Source organism: Suricata suricatta, chromosome 8, assembly GCF_006229205.1.
Source record: "Suricata suricatta isolate VVHF042 chromosome 8, meerkat_22Aug2017_6uvM2_HiC, whole genome shotgun sequence".
NCBI classification, from domain to species: Eukaryota; Metazoa; Chordata; class Mammalia; order Carnivora; family Herpestidae; genus Suricata; species Suricata suricatta.
Genome location: NC_043707.1, coordinates 99,667,714 through 99,688,527, shown reverse-complemented (window position 1 = coordinate 99,688,527; position 20,814 = coordinate 99,667,714). Strand labels below are relative to the sequence as shown.

Below are 20,814 nucleotides of genomic sequence, written 5' to 3'. Positions count from 1 at the left end.
TTTTCTGAGCTATGAGCTAACACATACACTATATCAAAAAGCAGAAATTCTTACCAAGAAAATAATACACAATGCAGAAATTTCTAATCAGGAACAGTGATTCCACACAACTATGCTTAATTAGCAAGAGCAGAGATCTCCGGAAGCGCAAGAACTTGTATTGCTGAGAAAAAAAAGAAAAACAGAATCAAAGGACACTTCCAAGTAGAGGTTCTATTTCATTCTATAGCAAGCACTAAAACAGTCCCCATATTAAAAAATAATTGCATAAAAAGACAAAGTTTATTCCAGAGGTAAAAAATCAACAATTTCTGATGTTAAAATATTTAATATTTACATCATAGAACATTTCATTGATAGGATCAGAAATGACAAAATTGACAGTATCAATCTATACTTATGCTAAGGACTATGGAGGCGGCGTATGCATGTATGAACAACATGACAGTCACAATGGCAGCAGCTGACACTGTCAGGCCACTCAGCATGTACCAGGCACTCTTCTAAGCACAATGCCATGAAGGAGATTCCATTATTATCCTCATCTTACCAGTCAGAAAACCGAGGTGCAACTTAACCAACTTAACAGCTAGCCAAAGGAAAATCTGAGATTTTAAACCAGGCAGGCTGGTTTCAGAGACTGCAATCTTAAATATAATACATGCTGCCTCTACACTCAATGTTTTCAAATGCTGTCTGCAAGAAAAATAGGCAGAAGACACTAGACTGAGTCAGGAGACCTGAGTTTTAGTACTTCTCTCTGTGTACCACTGAGTAAGTCATGTCTCCTATTTATCTGTGAGATAAGGCTGACCCGGCTAAACAGGGCTTTAATGGGTACCTTCAATTCTAATCGTAAGAGAAAAATTAAGATAAAATAGGAAACACTTCTTTCCTGGAAAAAAACTATACTTCTTGTAAAACAAGGCCTGTTTGCTCCTCTCCCCTCCCTACCCCAAAAATGCCAGTGGAAAAATATTTTTAAATTATTGGAAATATAAAAACCCTGCTCAGCCCTTGTTTGGGGCTCTCAGCACGGATCCACTGCGCTGGTGAAGTCTGAGCCCGAGCTTGAGCCTGTAATAAAGCCCTTTGTCCTTGCAAAAAACAAAAAAGTATTGGAAAGAATCTAAGGAAATATAATGAAGCAACGATGAATTTCCCAAATTCTGGTCTTCTCTTCTGCTTCTATTATGGCTGATCCTTCTTTAAGGAATTTCAGAAGCTAAAGAAGAGCAAATAATTATAGTACATGGGTGGGAATTACAGCTTCATACCATGTCTGTGAACGCCTACAGTACCTTTCAAAATGCAACCCATAGGAATACTTGGTCACTAACCACACAGCTTCAAGTATCCTTGTTTATTCAGATATAGTCAAAATCCAAGATACGGAGCGACACAATTTCATGCAGCTACTGGGTGCTATCACCTCTCATCTCAATCTCCCAATAAAAAGTGTATAGTTCCTGTACCATTCCTACTGAAGCTCCCGCCTCAACCACTACTCACAGCTGTCCAGAGGCTAGGCAAGCAGGTAGGCACATCAGTAAATATGCAGAGAATAACTAATACAACCTCTTCGTGCTCCCCAATTCCTTAGTGGGTTTCTCCGGTGATTTGGCTATAAACTACCCTTCACTGAGTATTTACTATGTGCCAGGCTCCTTAAATCTTATTTAAGTCTTGTTGGCCTAGAGCTTGCCAAGCTCTGTCCTGATGTTCATCCATTTGTCTCCCACTCCCGGCTAATGTTCTGTTTTTCCTTATCAGTCTATCATTAAGAATTTGATAAGGACAATGGAACTGGTTTTAGTACTGTACACTAGTTTAAAGAAAAAATAGGCTAATGGTAAACTGCTTAGAATTCAATTTTTAAAAAGATCTAATTTTTATAGTTACATGAAAACAGTGTTACTGAATAATGTGTACAATATAAAACTTTACAGAAGCTCCACCTTATAAGATATATAATGTTATAGGTACTATAACCCTAACTATACAGTAAAGAGTTTAGCAGAATACACACTAAACTGGTCACAGTGATCTCTGAGGCAAAGATTGAGATTGGCAACAGAATGACCAAAGGGAACTTTCGTTTTATCTATGGTACAGGAATATTTTATAATAAAAATGTTACCACTCTACTTCTAGGCTGTAAGCTGATAGGCAGCACCAATAATAATGATGATGATGTTGCTAATAATAATGGCTGTTATGCTTGTTAAAAAAAAGTAAGGTCTAACGTTCTCTGGTCAGCTTGGCCAGTAAAAGAAAAAAAAGGAACTAGCTATTACCATCATCTCATTTTATGGAGGTTCAGAAGAAATGGGCCTGATCACACAACAAGCTTGCAAGTTCCTGACCATCCATCTTGCTTCTCTTAGCAACTGCAGTGCAGGAGGAACGGTCACACAATGTGCACCATGCCCCGCAGGCTGGCTAATCAAAGAAAGCTAAGCTACAGCATCTTCCTTCCCTGTCAATCTTCTGATGAGGCAAATCTCAGACAAAGACAGTTACAAACTTAATGGATGAGAAACTGTGATCCTGGGTACAAAGATCTATCATTTCAACTACTCTCACCAAAATCTGTACCTCCCTTACTCCACTGCGCCCACCCACAAAACCCGTTCCAACTGTCCTCAGGTGGGAGAACAGCACCCACCGGGACGGACCAAGCAGCACTACTCCTTTGCACTCAGGGTTACACGAGATGTCCCCAAAATAGATTTTGGCCGAATACAGAATGCCCAAATGTTAAAAGTCAACACTGCTAAAGTTGAATCTAAAGCCAGAGCTAAATATTACCATTAGAAAAGAAACTTCAGGGGCCCCTGGGTGGCTCAGTCAGTTGAGCATCTGACCTCAGCCCAGGTCATGATCCTGTGGTTCACAAGTACGAGCCCTGCATCGGGCTTCTGTGCTGACAGCTCAGACCCTGGAGCCTGAGTCACATTCAGTGTCTCTCTCTCTCTCCGCTCCTCCCCTGCTCAGATTCTGTGTCTCCCTCTCTCTCTGCTCCTCCTCTGTTCCTGCTCAAAAAATAAAAACATTTAAAAAAAGAAAAAAAAAAGAAACTTCCTGGATATAAAAATAAATCTAAAATTTTATCAAAGGACAGAACACCTGGGTGGCTCAGTCAGTTTAAGCATCCATCTGCAGTTCAGGTCATGATCTCATGGTTCCTGAGTTCAAGACCCAAGTCAGATTCTGTGCTGACAGCTCAGAGCCTGGAGCCTGCTTCAGATTCCATGTCTCCCTCTCTCTCTTCCTCTCCCCCGCTCATGTTCTCTCTCTCTCTCAAAAATAAATATGAAATAATTTTTAATAAAATAAAATAGAATTTTATCAAAGGAAACTACAAAAACTTTAGTAGTCAAATTCTACAAAAGTGACATTACACAGCAGGAACCCTCTACCACTTAGTTACTGGACTGTTCCTACATTAAGTTTATTGCGTCAACTGAGATTCATGGGGTAGAGCAAGTAATTTCGGGGTATCTTGTTTTTCTCTAACACTTATATTCTCTATATTCTTAATTACATTTGGATCAAATACAATATAGCATGGATATTTCTGTACAGAATTTTGGGTTTTTTCCTCCTTCTAAAATTTTAAGGTGGCAAAGCTGACACTCTGCTTTTAATTCATCTTCTCGAGATGTGAAGAATTTCTAATCAGGACTTTTTCCTTAACACATTCACAGACTGCAGGGAGGTAAATGCCAGCTCCTTTTCTTTTCTTTTCCTTTTTCATGTTTATTTGTTTTTGAGAGAGAGATACAACATGAGCAGGGGAGGGGCAGACAGAGAGGGAGAGAGAGAGGATCCCAAGCACTGTCAGTCCAGAGCCTGATGTGGGGCTCAAACCCATGAACCATGAGATCATGACCTGAGCTGAAACCAAGAGTCAGACACTTAACCGGCTGAGCCACCCAGGTGCTCCCTTCAGCTCCTTTTCTGTGAGCACTATCGCCTTGCAATAGGTCTATTTTCAACAGAGTGTTCTCACGGAAGCCACAGTTAAACCAGGAGAACCCTAATCTACACTCTCATACCCTCACGACACATCATCCGTTCACACATCCCTCCCTCCCCACCAGAAGGGCTGGCTCTAAGAGTTCTGCTCCAAAGCCCAATCCTCAGCCTGCCCCAGCACAGGAATGAGGCGAATAAGCGCACAGCCGGGAAGAGTGGGAACAGCCTGGAGAGAGCCCTGATGCCCCAGGAGAAATCTCAACCCATCTTTCTCTCTCCTGCCAAAGGAGGTGGTTGACAAGTGCCACAAAAGGCTCCTACCAGATGAGATTTTTAAAAACCTAACTGAAAGACAATTTAAACCATCCAGTCACACCTGTCAAAATTGTTTTATATATACGCCTTGTTCTGGAAAAGATGTGAGACAGTCACTGAGATTCTATACACAAGCCCATGAGTTCCTAGGTGCAAAAAGAAGCCAGCAGCTGCACAGAGGCACTCTGCATGAGTGTCCTCCTCCCCACCAGCCCTGCGAGTCACAGCACTGCCACTACCTAGCAGGGACGGAAAGAGGGGGGCAAAGCGGTATCCTCAGAGTGCCAGTGTAAAGGGCAGCTCTAGGGGCGCCTGGATGGCTCAGCTGGTTAAGCCTCTGACTTCAGCTCAGGTCAGATTTCACGTTCATGGGTTCGAGCCCCGCGTCAGGCTCTGTGCTGACAACTAGCTCAGAGCCTGGAGCCTGCTTCTGGTTCTATGTCTCCTTCTCTCTCTGCCCCTCCCCTCTCATGCTCTGTCTCTCTCTGTATCAAAAATAAATAAAAACATTTAAAAATAAAATAAAATAAAGGGCAGCTCTAGCTCTCAAACATGCTAAAGTCTCACGAAGGCAAATCTCTCTTCTCCAAATGGCATTTTGATGATCTCAGTCCTAAGCTTTGCTGCTCAAATCTTGAAGTAATCAGACGAGGCCAGTTATATACACATACATCAAGGCAATTTTAACTCTTGCTAAATTCTGACATAATGTAACACTCAAATGGTACCTTACCTGTATGATGGGAAATGGGAGATAGTTCATGTTATTAATAAAATACAGGAGACTGTAGCTATAGCCCATAAATGCTCCAGCCAGGAGAAAAAACAGGTGATACTCATTTAAGCAGGTTTGTGCAGCAGGGCTATTTAAACTGGAGAGAAAATTTTAAGTTATTAACTCAACAGTCAAGGACACAAATCACTGTTTTAGAAAGCTCAAACATTGACTTAATCACTTAAGAAATGCCTCCAATTCTAACTAAATGGTTCACTTCAGGTTAAGTATGGGCAAAAGATTAATAAAACCCTTTCCCAGATGCATGAGAATTTGACCTCTCTAAAGGCTAACTCGGTAGCTCTTCCTCTGGAAGTCTGCCACAGCCAAGAATACCCGCTGTGGTAGCACGCAACGCTGCTGACGAGCAGGCACGCTGCGTCTGGACTCGGGGGAACTACAACTGAACGGTGCGTGCCTGCTGGAGACGTCACGCCTTTGGTCTTCTCTCTGTGTTGTCTCTTCTAAAGGGGCAATCCCTCAGGTGGACCCTTTTCACTAAAGAAAATTTATCACTTTACAAAAAAAAAACCAAAACGCCTCACATAACAGCAACAGGAGGGCAAAAGGAAATCAAGTATTCAGTAGTACTCGTGAACCCTAGATTTGAAAGGCAGTAGAAAATAGGGAACTTTAAGATTACTACCATAAACTTTTTTTGATTTTTAAACTCAGAATACCAACCTGAAATTTTTATCAATGCCCTGTGTTCAAGAACTGTATCCATTTCAAAATGATAAAGGTACTACTGAAGAAAGTGGTTGTAATTATTTTCAGGTTTTTTTCTTCATTCTTCCCACACAATCCTTTCTTAAACTCCAACCTAAATGCTACCTCCTCCAAGAAGCCAGGGATCTTCCTGGCTTTCTGCACTGCCACAGGTTTAACGTGTACACTTACTTTCTTACTCCCTCCCATTTCACATAGATCCTTATTTCTCTCCTATCACATCCATTTGTGTCCATGTCTTAATTCCCCTACTGTTCTTAACTCTCAAAGACCTTAGAGCGTTATGCGTGAATCTCTCTCACAAATCCAACAGCACCTAGCAGAGCACCTTGCACAGAACATGGTTTTTAAAAAATACTAAAATTCAATAAGCATAAATATCAAAAACATCTCATGTTATGCATAAAAGCACCTTCCATACAAGTCTAGAAAACAAGAAATGCCCACAAACTTTTAACCCATACAGGTCACCTCTGGATTAGAACTGAGTTCAATAGAGAGAACATACTTAACATTACCTCTCAGCGGCGGTGCAGGGAACCACAAGAAAACCGTATCGACCCTTGGCCATCACTGCAGCACACCAGGCCACCATCATCCCCATCGCAGCATGAACAAACGAGTGCATGAGCTGCTGAGGGTGAATGATCTTCCCGATCAGTGCCAGTCTGGAGCAGGGAATGGAAGGCACAACTGCAAACAAAGCACGTTACTGCGGCTTTATAGTCTGTAGCATGTGAGGTCAGGGGACACCAACTATTACTCCCGCTCATCCTTGTACAAATACTCCCAAGGGCACGAGGAAACCCAGAATCAATGTGAAGTACAGAAAAATTCTACGTTAAGAATTCTAAGTTAAAATAACTTGAAAAGACTGAATACAAAGAGATGCATACAAAAAAGAAAATCCAAAGATCCTAGAGAGGTGAAACCTAAGGACAGCATGATTAAAATTTCCTGATAGCTCAAACACTGTCTACCCTGCCAATCTCGTAGATGCCATAAAAGAACAAACAATGATAATTTTTGAAAGATAGTGCCTGCCCTCTGACAAATTACCTTCACTTCAGCATTTGAACTTGTCAATATATATATAGTCCAACTGTGAAAAATAAACCACAAATGAGGTAAATGACAATACCGAATACTAAAATAAATGTTGTACAATTATTTCTAATACCTCTCTGATAAAAAAGTTTTCAGGAAGTGTGCTAGGGCAAGTGAGTGTAGGTAGGAGGGATACTAACCTCTGAAAACAGCTAGCAGAGAGTTTCCTGACCTACCCATACACACTTTTTTTTTTACTCTTTATTTATTACTTTTGATAGAGAGTGTGCGATGGGGAGGGGCAGAGACAGGGTGGGACAGAGGATCCAAAGCAGGCTTCATGCTGACAGCAGAGAGTCTGATGCAGGGCTCAAACTCATGAACCATGAGAACAGGACCTGAGCCGAAGTCAGATGCTCAACCAACCGGGCCACCCAGGTACCCCTACACATTCTTTTAAAAGACTCCAAGTAAAGCTATAGTAGAGGGGTGAAAAATTCCTATGAAGGGAGTGGGCTTAGGTACTTTACATTTTGAGAAAAAGGTTGCTCTCTCCTCTCTCTGCCCCCCAGAAATGCCATGAGACCCACTGAACATGCAACTGACTTATAATGCTCTGAACATACCAAAGCTTCTCATGTCTCTAAGCCTTTTATTTAAGGGAGCACATGAGTGAGTGAGAGGGACCTAGCAAGAGGGAGACAGAGAGTGAGAGAGAGAGCAAGAGAGAATCTCAAGCAGACTCCACACTCAGCACAGAGCCCAACATAAGGCTCGATCCCACGACCCCAGGATCATGACCTGAGTTGAAACCAAGAGTCAGGAGCTTAACCGAGCCACCCAGGCACCCCTAAGCCTTTCTATGTGCGATATTTCCCCCTGAATCATCATTTTCCTTCTCTAATTAATACAACTCATCCTTCAAGGCTTGGTATAAGCATCATCTCCTCCAGGAAGCTTCCCACGCTGGGTGAATGGTGCTCCTACATATTCTCATACTATCCAGTGTATTGTTATTGAATATGTTTGATGAACTGTGATCCTCTGGGGACAACCGGGACCATGATACTTCTCTTATCCTCACACAATGTATAGCCCAGAGAATGCTTTTGAAGGAATGATCCAAAGTGACTAATCAGGCTTTAAATGACAAGCAGAACAGCCCTAGTGTGGCATCTACATCAAAATAACCTGGGTACATGGGGTCAGATAAAAGAGCACAATGCTACAAGCTAGGGAGACTGGTGTATGGTTTCAACAGAAAAAGAGATCCATCAGCTAGGAGTGAGGGACTAGGAAAGCAAGGGAGAAGGGTACATATTATAACATCCAGAGGAGGACCTGAATTTTATACCATCTCTAAGAAGCAACTACTGAAGAGCTAAAAAGACGGACGGTATTATAGTCAAAAACAAAACAAAGAAAAAGAAGTGTCAGAAAAAGTTTCTTACTGTACCAGAAGGACAGATGCAGGAATCAGAAAAGGCATAAAGAGTAAAAAGAGAAACTGCGAAAAATAAAAAGCTCTGGAATCTAGCAGGTGATTTTCCCAAGGCAAAACAGAAAGGCTTTTTGGTATTTTTTTTTAACTACAGAATTATAGACTTTTATATTTGAAAAGGACCCTAGAAATCATCTGGTCCTGATCGCCTACCCTATAAAGGAGTTATTTTTATAATACATCTGCTGAGTCACAGCTTTAACAGCAGCTGTGAACTATTAAAAGGTCTAAATTTTTTTATTGTGGTAAAATACACAGAAGTTGACCATTTTAACCATTTTCCCCCATTTTAACCACTTAAGCATACAGCTCTGTGGCCTGAGTTCGCTCACACTGCTGTGTATCCACCACCACCATTCACCTCAGGACCTTCCCATCTTGCCCAACTGAAACTCTGTATCCCTCAAACAAGGGCTTCCCAATCCCTCCTCCCCCAGCCCCTGGCAACCATATTCTTTCGGTCTTTATGAATTTGACTCTAGGAACCTCCTATATAAGTGAAATCATACAACATGTGTCCTAAGAGCTCTAAATATTATAAACAGGCTTCATGCCCAACATGGGGCTTGTCCTCATGACCCTGAGATCAGGAGTCAGGTGCTTAACTGACTGAGCCACCCAGGTGCCCCAAACTTCTAAATATTTTTGAACACAGAGAAACTGGCATTCAAATAAATTTTTGGTTAGAACATTCAAAGCAGATGATTCTATATACATATCTTAAATGGACTCAAAACAAGCCTCTGTTATATATACCCACATACAAAATGCTTTGAGTATGCCTTTATTAGTATAAATTCATTTTTTTAATTTTTTTAATGTTTACTTATTTTGAAAGAGACAGAATGCAAATGGGGGAGGGGCAGAGAGCAAGGGAGACACAGAATCCAAAGCAGGCTCCAGGCTCTGAACTGTCAGCACAGAGCCCAACATGGGGCTCAAACTCACAAACCCTGAGATCATGACTTGAGCCGAAGTCAGCGGCTTAACCAACTGAGACACCCAGGCGCCCGTAAATTCACATATTTTTAAGACAATTCACATTTGAACACTCACCTGCATAGAATTCCACATTAAAAATACTTATTATCACTTCTACCATCGACAGCAGCAGGAGGTAAAAAATTACATAGGAACTATACAGATCATTGAAAGAATCTAAAAACAAGAGAGATGAATTAGTAAATCATTCAGTCATGTAGTCATGATCAATACATTGCAATAAAAAAGGGGTTTGAACCACAACTGGAAATTTCATTCTAAAAGTTATCTTTTCTTCAAGAATTTACTCATACACTGCTGACAGGTCCTAAGGACATCAACTCAAGAACTGCAGTGTGGGTTACATACACCAAGCTCTGGGCCTTTAAAATTATACTAGAATTTCCTTTCGATGACCCAGATGTTAACATCAGACAAAATACTACCATATGCAAATGTATTTCATTGTGTGAAACAGAGAAGTACCACATTTAGTAAAATACCAACAAGATTTCTTTTTAAAATGTAAATAATGTTTTTCAGATCTCTTCTTAATAAATGAAACTAGTTTCTACCGCTTAAGTAGTAACATTTCTGGAAATAGCATAATCCATGCAAGTGAGCTGAATTAAAAAACAAAAAAATCATGATATTCTTGTAAAATACTAATTTTTTAGAGTGGACCAAACAAGCAAATATTCCATTTCAAAAATATGGCCACGTTAAAATATATATGTATATAAAACACCTAAAAACATAACTAAGAGAAATAACAACAATAAAATATATTTCCTGTATAGGCTGAGACTTATTAATAAAACCTGTAATTTTTAGAAGTGTAATTTATTGACCAAGATTAATAAAGAATATTTATTAAGCATTCACAATTAAAGCCAAACATTATACTCAACTAAAAGAAGAACTGATTCATGTAACAAGAAATAAGGGAAGGGCATAGTTTCTCTGAAAAGACTGCGAGCAAAGGTTGAAGGAGATAAGTAACATCTGAAGAGAAAAATGGCACAAATCAAATCCCATTTGGAGAGAAGGTGTTATTAGGATTAAAAAACCCTTGCCATGAAATGGCAAAAACTTTTTTTAAGTGCCAGTTCTGAACAACTGGGAATGGTTCTTGATCTCACTACTGAATACTCAGAGGTTGGGACCAGACGGCCAAGATCAATGAGCGATGCTGACTCAGTCAGGCAAGGTGCTTACAGAAATACTTGCCATCCCTATGCTGGCTGAGGGCTTAATTTTATCCACCTTACAGGACCCATGCAAGAAGTGACTGAGGCATCTCAACAAAAAACTTAACACGACTATAATTCTTCAGCAGCAATGTCTCCAAAGGCCACAAGGTAAAACTTCTAACTCCTCAAAAATTGGCATTTTCTTCTGAAAATTAAATTAACAACACACTTTCTACTTCCCAAAGCAAAAGAAATTCACTGTTATGGTTGTGGAGAGGGACATAAAAGAATTTCAAGAGTATTTGTGCTTCTTAGCCTTAGGCAAGACTTTAAGGAGTTCAAAACCTATCCTGGCAACATTTCTGTCTTTCTAATTCTAGTGTAGCATAGTGGAAAAACACAGGCTTTGGAGTCAGAGACCAATGCTCAAATCCTGGTTCAGTTACTCACTGTGTGTCTCTGCACAGACTTATACAATGTGAGTCTCAATTTCTCATTTATAAAGCAGGGATAATATCTCTTTATTATATAGCTTGTACGAAGGATAACAGCTAATATACTTAAGGGGCTCAGTACAATGCGTGGCACAGAGTACACGACAGTAATTGGAAGCTATTATTAACATAATCATATTGAGATCAATTCAATAATTTTATTTTTGTCTCTACAGACGCTGAGAAACATTTAACCTGCTCTAATCTTTTCCTCCTCATCAATCTTTGCATTTAACTCTGTTTCTTAGTCTTTAACTCTTTCCTCCTTTTCTCTTTTTCTTATTTATCACAATATAGAAATAAAGTAGTCCCAAAGTTTTTTTTTTCCCAATGTTAAGTTTTTTAAAGAAAGCGATGTTATATTTTCTATTACAAATTTTTAAATAGATAAATGGAACAGTTCCGGTCCTTTAAGACAACGTCAAAAAAAAAAGCAATAAAAAAGACAAATTAACAAGAATTAAGGTAAGTTTTCATCTATGTAATCTTCTAATTATCTTTTGCTCATGTGATAATACAGTCTCTGACAGGCTTACTACCATTATTATATAGTGAAAAAGTAATTCATAAAGGGAGTGCCTTAAGATTACCTCAAGGTGAATGTTTTGCCATATCAATATAAACAGTGATTAAAAACAAATTATTTAAAACAGAACATAGTTTTTATGCTGAGAAGTAGGTCCTGTAAATTTGATTTCCCCAAACTGAGTACCACTTACCCGACAGCCACTGAATAGGATGAAATAAATCAATGCTGCTGAAGATTATAAATACTGTGGTACAGATTGGCAGAAGCAGCACTGACCAGACAATACTTGCAACTATCCTCCAGCCCAAAACCTATAATTAAACAAAATCCTTCAATCATGAAGTCAAACTATTTCAGTTATTTCAGTTATGCAAATCCTATCTTTTCACACAGGATGTAAATCACTAATATTTACACCCAGATCATAATGGTTACTCATATTAATAACACTGAATACAACTACAGAACCTTGTATTATCAGTGAACTGATACCTGTGTTAGTCCAGAGTCAAATGCCACGTTAAACATCACACTTTGGGGGAGGGCAGGAATTATCTAATTCTACAACTGCATTTTACAGCAACTTGTACTTGTAGCTCTAGGTTTAATGCATAGATAAGTCAGAAGAGGCATACATTTTACAGAAATCATCTGCATATTATAATTGTTTCCATTTTTAGCTATGGCAATTACGAGGCAGTTACTGCATTGTATTCCTGTGTAATCTCCAGTGCCTGCCACTTAAGAGACACAAGATAGAATGCTGAGTAAGTCAATGAGAGAAGAGATACTGAGGGGTTTAAAGAAAATGACAAACAGATTTACATTTTGGAAGGTAAAAACACTCTTGTGTTTATAAGGTGGCTATAATGAAGATGGACCCACACAAGACCCACACGAGAGACAGTGAGGAGGAAGTCTACCACAACTGCCCAAAGCCAAAATTTACAGTCTGTATCTGAAGGAAGGCAGTGGCAACGGGAAAGGAAAAGAACTGCAGCCATATTTTCTGTCTACTGGACATCAGTCATTGATAATATATAGGTGATAAAGAACAAGTAAAACTTAAGGACTCAAAAGTTATTAGCTAGGAAAACAGCCTCTGCCAAGGCCACACCACATTCTTTCCAATTCTGGACATTCCTTCCCATTTCTTACTCCTAGTAACCAATAAGCTCTTTATTTTGCACCTACTAGGTAGACCACCTCTGCAAAAAACTCTTGCCCCTTCCCTGCCCCAATTCTCATGCTGGTCATCCCTCTCCTTCCGACCAGCTTCCTCTTGGGACTGCTCTCCCACCCCATCAACTAGTCATCCGCTCCGCCCACCCTATAACCAGATTCCATTCGGGACGCCCGGCACATTCCAGTAATCAGTTCCTCTGGTCGCCCCCCCCGCCCCACGCGCGCTCCCCACGTTACACAGGAGCCGCCCCCCAGCCACCCGCTCATGGCGCACGCGCGCTTAGCACCCGCCCGCCAGGCCCGACTGCAGCAGCGGGCCGAGCGCGCGCCACAGTAAGCGCGGCACTCACGCGCCACAAGATGTCCCGCGACCCGCCGGCGCCGGGCCGAGTCACAACCGTGGCCATGGTGATGGCGGCCCTGACTCTGAAGGGTTCAGGAGACAGTGCGCCCGCCCGCCACCACAGTTCAAAGGGAGAAAGGCCCCAAGAAGACCCTGTTGGGGCTGCCTCAAACGCTGCCTGAGCGAAGTCCGGCCGGGGTCCCAATCAATCTCTTCGAGGCTTCTTCTGGACAGACCCAACACGCTAGAACTGCCCCACGGACACGTCCCCCAAAGGGAGATGGGACTTCAGGACCCGCCCCCTGGCGTCCAAAAGGTCTCTCCGAAGCAGGGTCCAGCGGGACGCCAGAGACTGGGGGCGGCGCTGCATGCTGGGAACTGTAGTCTCGACCGCGCTCTAGGCGCAAGGGGAGCGTTGCATTCTGGGACTCAGTTCCAAAGTGAGGCATGCCGAGAGTGGAAGTCTTCCCAGAAGTACCTTGTGGCATGCTGGGAATCGTAGTCTTTTATGAAGCCGATAATAGTAACAGCGTCAATTGATGGGAATTTTGCAGTTAGAGCTGGCAAAATGATCGGCCCTTATTTCTTCCAGTTTTATCGACTGCCTGAAAGTGAAATCAAAGCATGGTGTGGCCTTCTCCACAGAGGTACTCACTAATTTTACTGATACAAAAAAATGTCTTTCCATAAAGGTGATTTGGTTTCCTGAGATCTAGTTCCTAGTTCCAGGTCTGCCACTTGCTAAGTGGAATGTTTTGACCCTCACTTAGGCTCCATTTCTTCATCTATAAAGATAAAAATAAAAGAGCATCCAGTGATGTTGCGAAGATATAATAAAATGCTATACAAATATTATCATTAATTCCCTGCCAGTAAGGAAAAAGGTTTTTACCAATCCAAGTCCACTTCATGAAATCTCTGATTCCAACAGCCCTCAGTAAGATCCCTGGAAGCATACTGCTAACACCTTTTAATACCCAATTACATACCACAGTCAATGTTCAGTACTCTAGCAGCAGAGAGTTAGTGATTTACTGACTCTGGAGAAACTCCTAGTCTAATGAGAGAAATTGAGATCACACATAGCACTTTGTAATGTTTGCTAATGATGGTTTCCTGAGTTGCATTAAGATTATATTCACTTCCAAAAACTTGTTAATATCAATCATGTCTGAAGCACAAGAACAAACTGGGAATGCAAACGTAGGTCAAGTACCTGCCAAGCTTCTATTTGGTGGTAGACAAAGATTATAAAGAATCATTCTAAATGAGTGTCCTTAAACACACCCCAGAGGGATGCCTGGGTGGCTCAGTCAGTTAAGTGTCCTACTTCAGCTCAGGTCATGATCTCACCCTTCAGTTCTTGAGTTCCAGCCCCACGACAGGCTGGCCTGGAGCCTGCTTAGGATGCTGTTTCCCTCTCTCCCTGCCCCTCCCAGCTTGCACTGTCTCTCTCGCTCTCAAAAATAAGCAAACATTTAAAAAAAATTAAACAGACTCCAGGTTACTTGCGATCAGATTACCTTGTTTAGTTCCTTTAGTATCTCCTTTAGACTACTAGTTGTCTAGCCCAGTCTGTCTATCCTCCCCTTCTTAGAAGTAGAACCCCCAGTTTTTAACCAGGCATGTGGCTACATTTCCTAGTCTCCCTTGCCTCTAGGTGGAGCCAGGTGACTGATGAGTTCAGGTCAATAAAATGTAATCAAACTGTGGAGTGGTAGCTTCCCAGAAACTCGCCTTAAAGGAGAGCTACCCAAGGTCTTTGCCCCTTCTTAATCCCTTCCTCCATCCAGCTGCATGGAATATGGATTAAAGGAGACTTGATTATTTGGAGCGACTAAACCAATCCTTAGGCTACCTGCCCTTACCTCCTGACTTCATTTACACAAGAGACAATTATTTGTTTACACCATGTTTATTTTCAGAGCACTTACCACAATGTGACATCATCATGTGTAAACTAATTATTTCTTGTCTGAGTTCCTCACATATATAAGCTTCTTATGGGCAGGGGTCTTGTCTATCTTGTTTATCACTGTTGTGACATGCCATAATATTAGAAAGTAGTCAATGAATGTTTGTTAAATGAACAGAAGAATGAATGCAAGTAACTACATCAGAAAGTGTCTGTTCAGGACAACAAACTTTGTTATCTTAATCAAAGAGGGACTGAATGTGGAGAATTGATAACAAAAGTATTGGAAGGGCTGAAGAGCACAGGGGAGAAAGAATAGGGTTGTTGTATCAAAAGGGAGAAGGGAGTTCTTACCCAAATATCATGAATGTGCTACTCCTTCTGTATTAGTGCCCATGTGCGCATGCACACACACACACACACACACACACACACACATACACACACACTAAGGAAACACCATGACTGCTGTTAGAACTACCCCATAGCTAACCAGCAGGAACTTGCACTTTTTCCTTAACTTACTTTAGCTTATTTTTGAAATATTAAGTTAGATTTTTATGTGGTTTTATTGCCATGTCTTTATGGAATGTTTTCATATCATTGGGGATACCATTCTGCTCTGTATTTTCATTTTTCTAATAATAACATCATGCTGAGATATGACTGCAGTCCTTTCTGTTGCTCATTTTTATAGGAAATTAGTTCTCCTGCACATTTAGGAAGGATGGGTGACTTAGGATAGCTTTGCTAAATTCAAGACTACAGCTTCTTTTTCTATTTTCACAGTGTTCAAAAATATGGCTTCATATTTTGAGATCTCCTTGCTGTGTGCCCTTCCCCTACTCTCATCTGACTTCCCTTTCCTGTGCCCCAAATATCCCTGGCCTACTCTAGCTATATTCTATTCCCTGCAGTTTCTGCTCTGATGGCCTGAAAGATACTTTGACTGGTTTGGGAGTTCACAGGACCTGGGCCACTCCAGCTTCTCCAGACCTTACTTCAGACCCCCTGCGCTCATCAGCTGCAAACTGGGTTGTACAAAACTGCCCCCCAAATCCAGCCGCCGTTCTCCCACTGGCCTACTGTACTCTCTAGGGAGCACCTCTTGGCTATTTTGAGGTTCTCTCACTTTTGATTTCTCAGAAACCGAGCTGCTTCCCTTTGCTTCTTTCCACAAAACTGTGAATACCATGCAAGTCTTTGAGTTGCTAGTGGTTTCCACCTGCTTCGATTTCAGGGTTTGTGGTGATATCCTGTCACCCAGTTTTGTTGTAGATGTTGTCCATAGGTTTTGGTTTTGCTATCCCAGATGCTCTGTTTTGAATGGAGGAATTTAGGGAGATTCAAAAATGCCACTGCCATTGTCTCAGAACTTTTTTCCCTTGAACCTTCGTATGATGCCAGCCAGTGTCAGGAAAAACCACCATCCAATAACTTTTCTAAAAGTAGGGGTTCCAAGATGTAATAGTTATCCATCTAAAACTCATTCTGGATTCATTCAGGGTGGCAGGGTGCCCAGTTAAAGAGCATTTCCCAGCCTCCCTTGCAGCTAGGGGTGACCATGTGATACAGTTCTGACCAATGAGATATAAGCATAAGACATTAAATGGAGTTTTGGAGAAAGCTCCTTAAAAGGTGGGTCCAACTGGTCAACCTCTTTTGCCCTTTCCCTTCTTTCTGTCAAAAGCTGAGCTGAGCTGGAGAGAGCTGAGCTGCCAGGTGTCTGAGTGAACATGTACAGTTACAATCAAGCCTTTAATCATTTACTGTGATGGTGTAAGCAAGATACTAAATAGGAGAAAGCACTGGCTCCCCTAATGTTCCATTTTTCTCTGTGGAACAGTGACAGGTAAGGGTCAAGTGGATTGGTACAGATGTGGACAGTCTTACTGCCAAAGGATCCCTAAACCTGCCGTTTTACAGCCCTGAAGGGTAGGAGGATGGAGAGGGGAGGGGCTATTGGTGGAAGAGTACTGAAGACTGGGTCAGGATGGAGAAAACATCTTCGAGGCCCTCCACCTCCCACCCCTCCCACCCCCAGTATATTGGTCTAGCAGAGGCACCTGGGAGAGGCCATGGCTAGGGCCCTCAACCCCTAAGCTCCATCAGGAGGCCTCCAAAGAAAGGAAGCTGGGCTAGAAATGCAGATTTGCATAAGAACAAAGCTGAGGCGATAGTAAGGTGAGCCCAGAACCCCTGAGTGCAACTCCCCTCAGAGAGTACAGTGATAAGGCTGTGCACCTAGTCTGGTGTGCAGTGGCAGCTTTCCCAGAGGCCTTTCAGGTAAAGCCCTTTAGCCACATAGCCCCTAACTGCCTATGGTCAGGTCAGAAAGACATAAGGTTCTGGCTTGGAGCTGGACTCCTTACCGCCTACACTTTGCTGGAAGACAGCAGACATCTTGGGATCAGATGATGGCAAATTCATGCTTAGGTTTGTGGAACCGAAGAAAAATGAAAATAAGTCAGAATCCCTAAGGGCGTCAGGGAGCAGCCATATTAAGATGGGGCCATCTCTAAACTTCTATTTGCATGAGAAAAGTAAAACTGCTAATTTGTTTAAGCTATTGCTTTGCTTTTTAGAATTCTTTTACAGGTGAATATAATTTATAAGTGCTTCACAGGGGGTCCCAAGAGCAGGGGCTCCCAAATGGCGGTGCCAGTTGGTTCATGAAATTTTCACTGGTCCTTGGTAGGTGAGGAAAAATGAACAAAGCATTCAGCTTCCTTACTACTGAGATTATGCCCCTCCAGAGTAGTTGATATTATAATGTCCTCTCTTTTATAAGATGATGGTGCTAATTTATGATGGTTGTCTAAAATTCTTACTTAAGTACTCAGTGGTAACTAATTACTCCCTCAAACGTGGATATTTATAGGTGCCTAGAAAAAACTCAGTACTCTCCTTCACTTTAAAACTTACAACGCTTCTGTCACCAGATGTATGGGTTTTCCACACTAAGCAATTCTGCCACTCACTATGTGAAGGTAGTATAGAACCCGAAGGTCAAGGGCACAGTCCCACGTGACCGCCCTGCTGACCTCAATCATCAGTTGTGCCTAGTGGGTTCCCAGGTTACCGATGATTTCTGTCTGACCTGGCTTCAAATTGTGGGTTCCCATGAACCCCTCCCTTAGTTTGATCATTTGCTCACAGTACCCAGGAAAAGTTTACTCACTATTGCTGATTCACTACAAAGAATGTTTTAAAGGATACAAATAAACAGCCCAATGGAGAGATACATAGGGCGAGTTGTAGAAAGTCCCAGGGGCAGAAGCTTCTGTCCCTCTTGGAATTGGGGGTGCACCACCCTCCCAGCATGTGGATGTTTTCACCAACCTGGAAGCCCTCCAAACCCATCCTTTTGGGATAATTATGGAGGCCTGATCACGCAGGCATGATTAATTATTACCTCCATTTCCAGCCCCTCACTTCTCTCCAGAGAATGGGGAGGGGGGCTGAAAGTTCCAAGCTTCTAATCATGGCTTGGTCTTCCTGGTGACCACCCCCTCCAGAGCCTCCCAAGAGTCACCTCATTAGGAAAAAAGAAAAGAAAAAAGATGGTCTACTACCTAGGAAATTCCAAGAGATTTGGGAGCTCTGTCAGACACTCTTTATCACCCAGGAAGTTGCAAAGATCTTAGCAGCTCTGTCAGAAACTGAGGCAGAGACCAAGATACAGATTTATCATTTCACAGTATGCTTCTATTCTTCAATCAGAGAAAAGTCCTGCCACTCTTGCTAGGGGACAGGAAAGGAAGGTTGCAGATCGCCTGTCCAGGGAATTCACAGGACCCACATGTGGAAGAATCACTGCCTTGGGCAGCAGGAGTTAAGTTTTAAAGAAAGAGCACCAGGGTACCAGTTCAGAGGGTGACCAGAAGGTATAGACACCAAGTTCTTTGAAGAGTCCTTGAAGATAAAAGAAATCTTCACTGGAGAAGATTCAGGCAGGGGGTGCAGAACAGCTGTTTTCAAACATCCGAAGTCAACAAAGGGAAGAAAGCTCAGACCTGATCTGAGAGGCCCAGGGGTAAAGCTGGGACCAAGCAATGAAATCTACAGAGAACACACAGGAGTTGTTCGAGGAGATGGTGGCCTTGGAGAGGCCAAGGCTGGCGACCACCTAGCAGTGATCATGTGACTGTGGGATCCAGGGGACCAGGGACCTTGTCTGTTTTGTTCACTGCTCTAGTCCCACTATCTAGAATGGTGATCAGCACGTAGTAGGTGCGCAACCTATATGTGTTAGGTAAATTAGTGGGGGGAATACTCCACATTTGATGGGAGGTTTGCAGGGGGACCTTAAGCTCACTGTAGCTGGAATTTGTACACATCTTCCTTTTTCTGTGTGATCAGCCTTTTAAGTCCAAGTGTGTCTTTGTAGCTGTCTCAGAAATACATTGGAAATTCCTGTCCTGAAGAGGGTTAACGGAAACAGTAGGGAATCAGCAATCCTGCCTTGGCAGCAGCCCAGCCTCCCAGGTGCTAAGCATTCTGAATACGCAGTATCTAAAAAGTTATCTGTGAGGTGTCACTGGTTTCTCCCCTTAAGGCACCTTAGCCAGGGGTCAGGCCACTTCAAAGAGGCACTCAAAGTGCCCTAAAAGTTTCTTCTAAAATCTGTGTGTCCGAATAGGTTGTAAGTGAGCATGTTCTTTAATCCTTCTGTTCCATGCTCGTAGGAGGAACAATTCCAATGTCCATTTTAACTCCCACACCCCAACAGCTAGCACATTTAATAAATCTAGATTCCCAGCAGCTTCCAGCATGCCAAGGAAGAACTTGAGATCAAACTCATGAAATGCAGACAGACATTCTATGAGGTATTTATTTGCAACAATTACCAGTAGCCCAGTGTCAGGTCATCAAAGACAAATGTTCAGGCTCCCAGTGAACCTGAACCAAAGTTTATACAGTTTGGCCACTTTAGGACGGCAAGCATTTGGAGAGGAGAAGATCACCTTAGAGGAACATCTGTACACCATTCAGAACAAAGACATCAGGAGTTTGGGACAGATCCATGTCACGTATTAAGAGCAGACCTCACGCGGAGCACGTCACGTGACAGTGAGAGGCAAATGACAGGCACACATACCACGTTCCCTCGGATTTCGTTCCAAATCAGTGTATAGTCCCGAGGATGATCGACAGTTGAGAAAGAAGAGCTGAAAGACACAGGTACTGAACAACATTTAATTAACTGTTGAATTAGGTGACTGGGCTTCAGTGTGACACCTTACAGATGCCAGAGGGTGGCGCCATCCCATCAGCTCTCCCGCTGCTTTCCTGCAGGAGATGCCACGTCCAAGAGAGACACACTCCAAAGCACATAAAAGAGAACTGAAAAACACAAAGAGTAACTTTTAAGACGAAGAGTCCCCCAGACAGAAAGGAGCTAAACTGTAGGCCAGGGTACTTATGTTTAGAGGTATAGCTTCAATACCAGCCAGCCTTGAGCCCTGATCTACAAGCTTCAAGACTTACCATTGGAGGGGAGATGAGGTTTCTAAAAGTCCTCCTCTATTTCTTTGGAAACCCAGTGATTTTTCTCTGCCAGACCCCAAAGCTACCTTCCCCCATCCTTCGTCCCCTCGCCTTTGTGACAGCTGGGTTAGGTGCTAGCGGAGAAAGAAAGTAAATATGGAGGCACATAAAAGATTGGGGAGCGGGGGAACTGTTTGTGGTGGTTGAAACACGAGGTTATGCAGGGGACAGTGGCAGGAGATGAGGCAGGACAATTAGATTAGGGACAGATCCTGCTATCCAGGGAGTTTAGATGTGGTCTTGTAGACAATAGTAGACCAAAAAAAAAAAAAAGTT

The 20,814-nt window shown here is 42.3% G+C and overlaps 2 protein-coding genes across 6 annotated transcripts in view; both read right to left on the bottom strand.

The window, feature by feature from the left end:
• The window catches only part of NDC1 (NDC1 transmembrane nucleoporin), a 40,729-nt gene extending 26,973 nt beyond the window's left edge, over nt 1-13,756 (bottom strand). Inside the window, exons 1-6 of one of the 2 annotated variants that reach the window (XM_029946165.1) lie at nt 13,081-13,756; nt 11,736-11,856; nt 9,405-9,506; nt 6,319-6,493; nt 5,030-5,168; nt 55-163 (exon numbers count right to left, since the gene is read on the bottom strand). In XM_029946165.1, the coding sequence (XP_029802025.1) occupies nt 55-163; nt 5,030-5,168; nt 6,319-6,493; nt 9,405-9,506; nt 11,736-11,856; nt 13,081-13,137 (703 nt within the window). In that variant the 5' untranslated portion in view covers nt 13,138-13,756. Of the gene's footprint in view, nt 1-54; nt 164-5,029; nt 5,169-6,318; nt 6,494-9,404; nt 9,507-11,735; nt 11,857-12,037; nt 12,894-13,080 lie in introns of those variants that run through there. The other variant, XM_029946166.1, reaches the window with a different exon arrangement.
• A 6,040-nt stretch (nt 13,757-19,796) lies between these two features.
• The window catches only part of YIPF1 (Yip1 domain family member 1), a 36,146-nt gene continuing 35,128 nt past the window's right edge, over nt 19,797-20,814 (bottom strand). For all 4 annotated transcript variants that reach the window (XM_029946169.1, XM_029946167.1, XM_029946170.1 and 1 more), the window contains one exon: nt 19,797-20,334. The gene's annotated coding sequence lies outside the window, so the exon portion shown is untranslated. The remainder of the gene's footprint in view (nt 20,335-20,814) is intronic.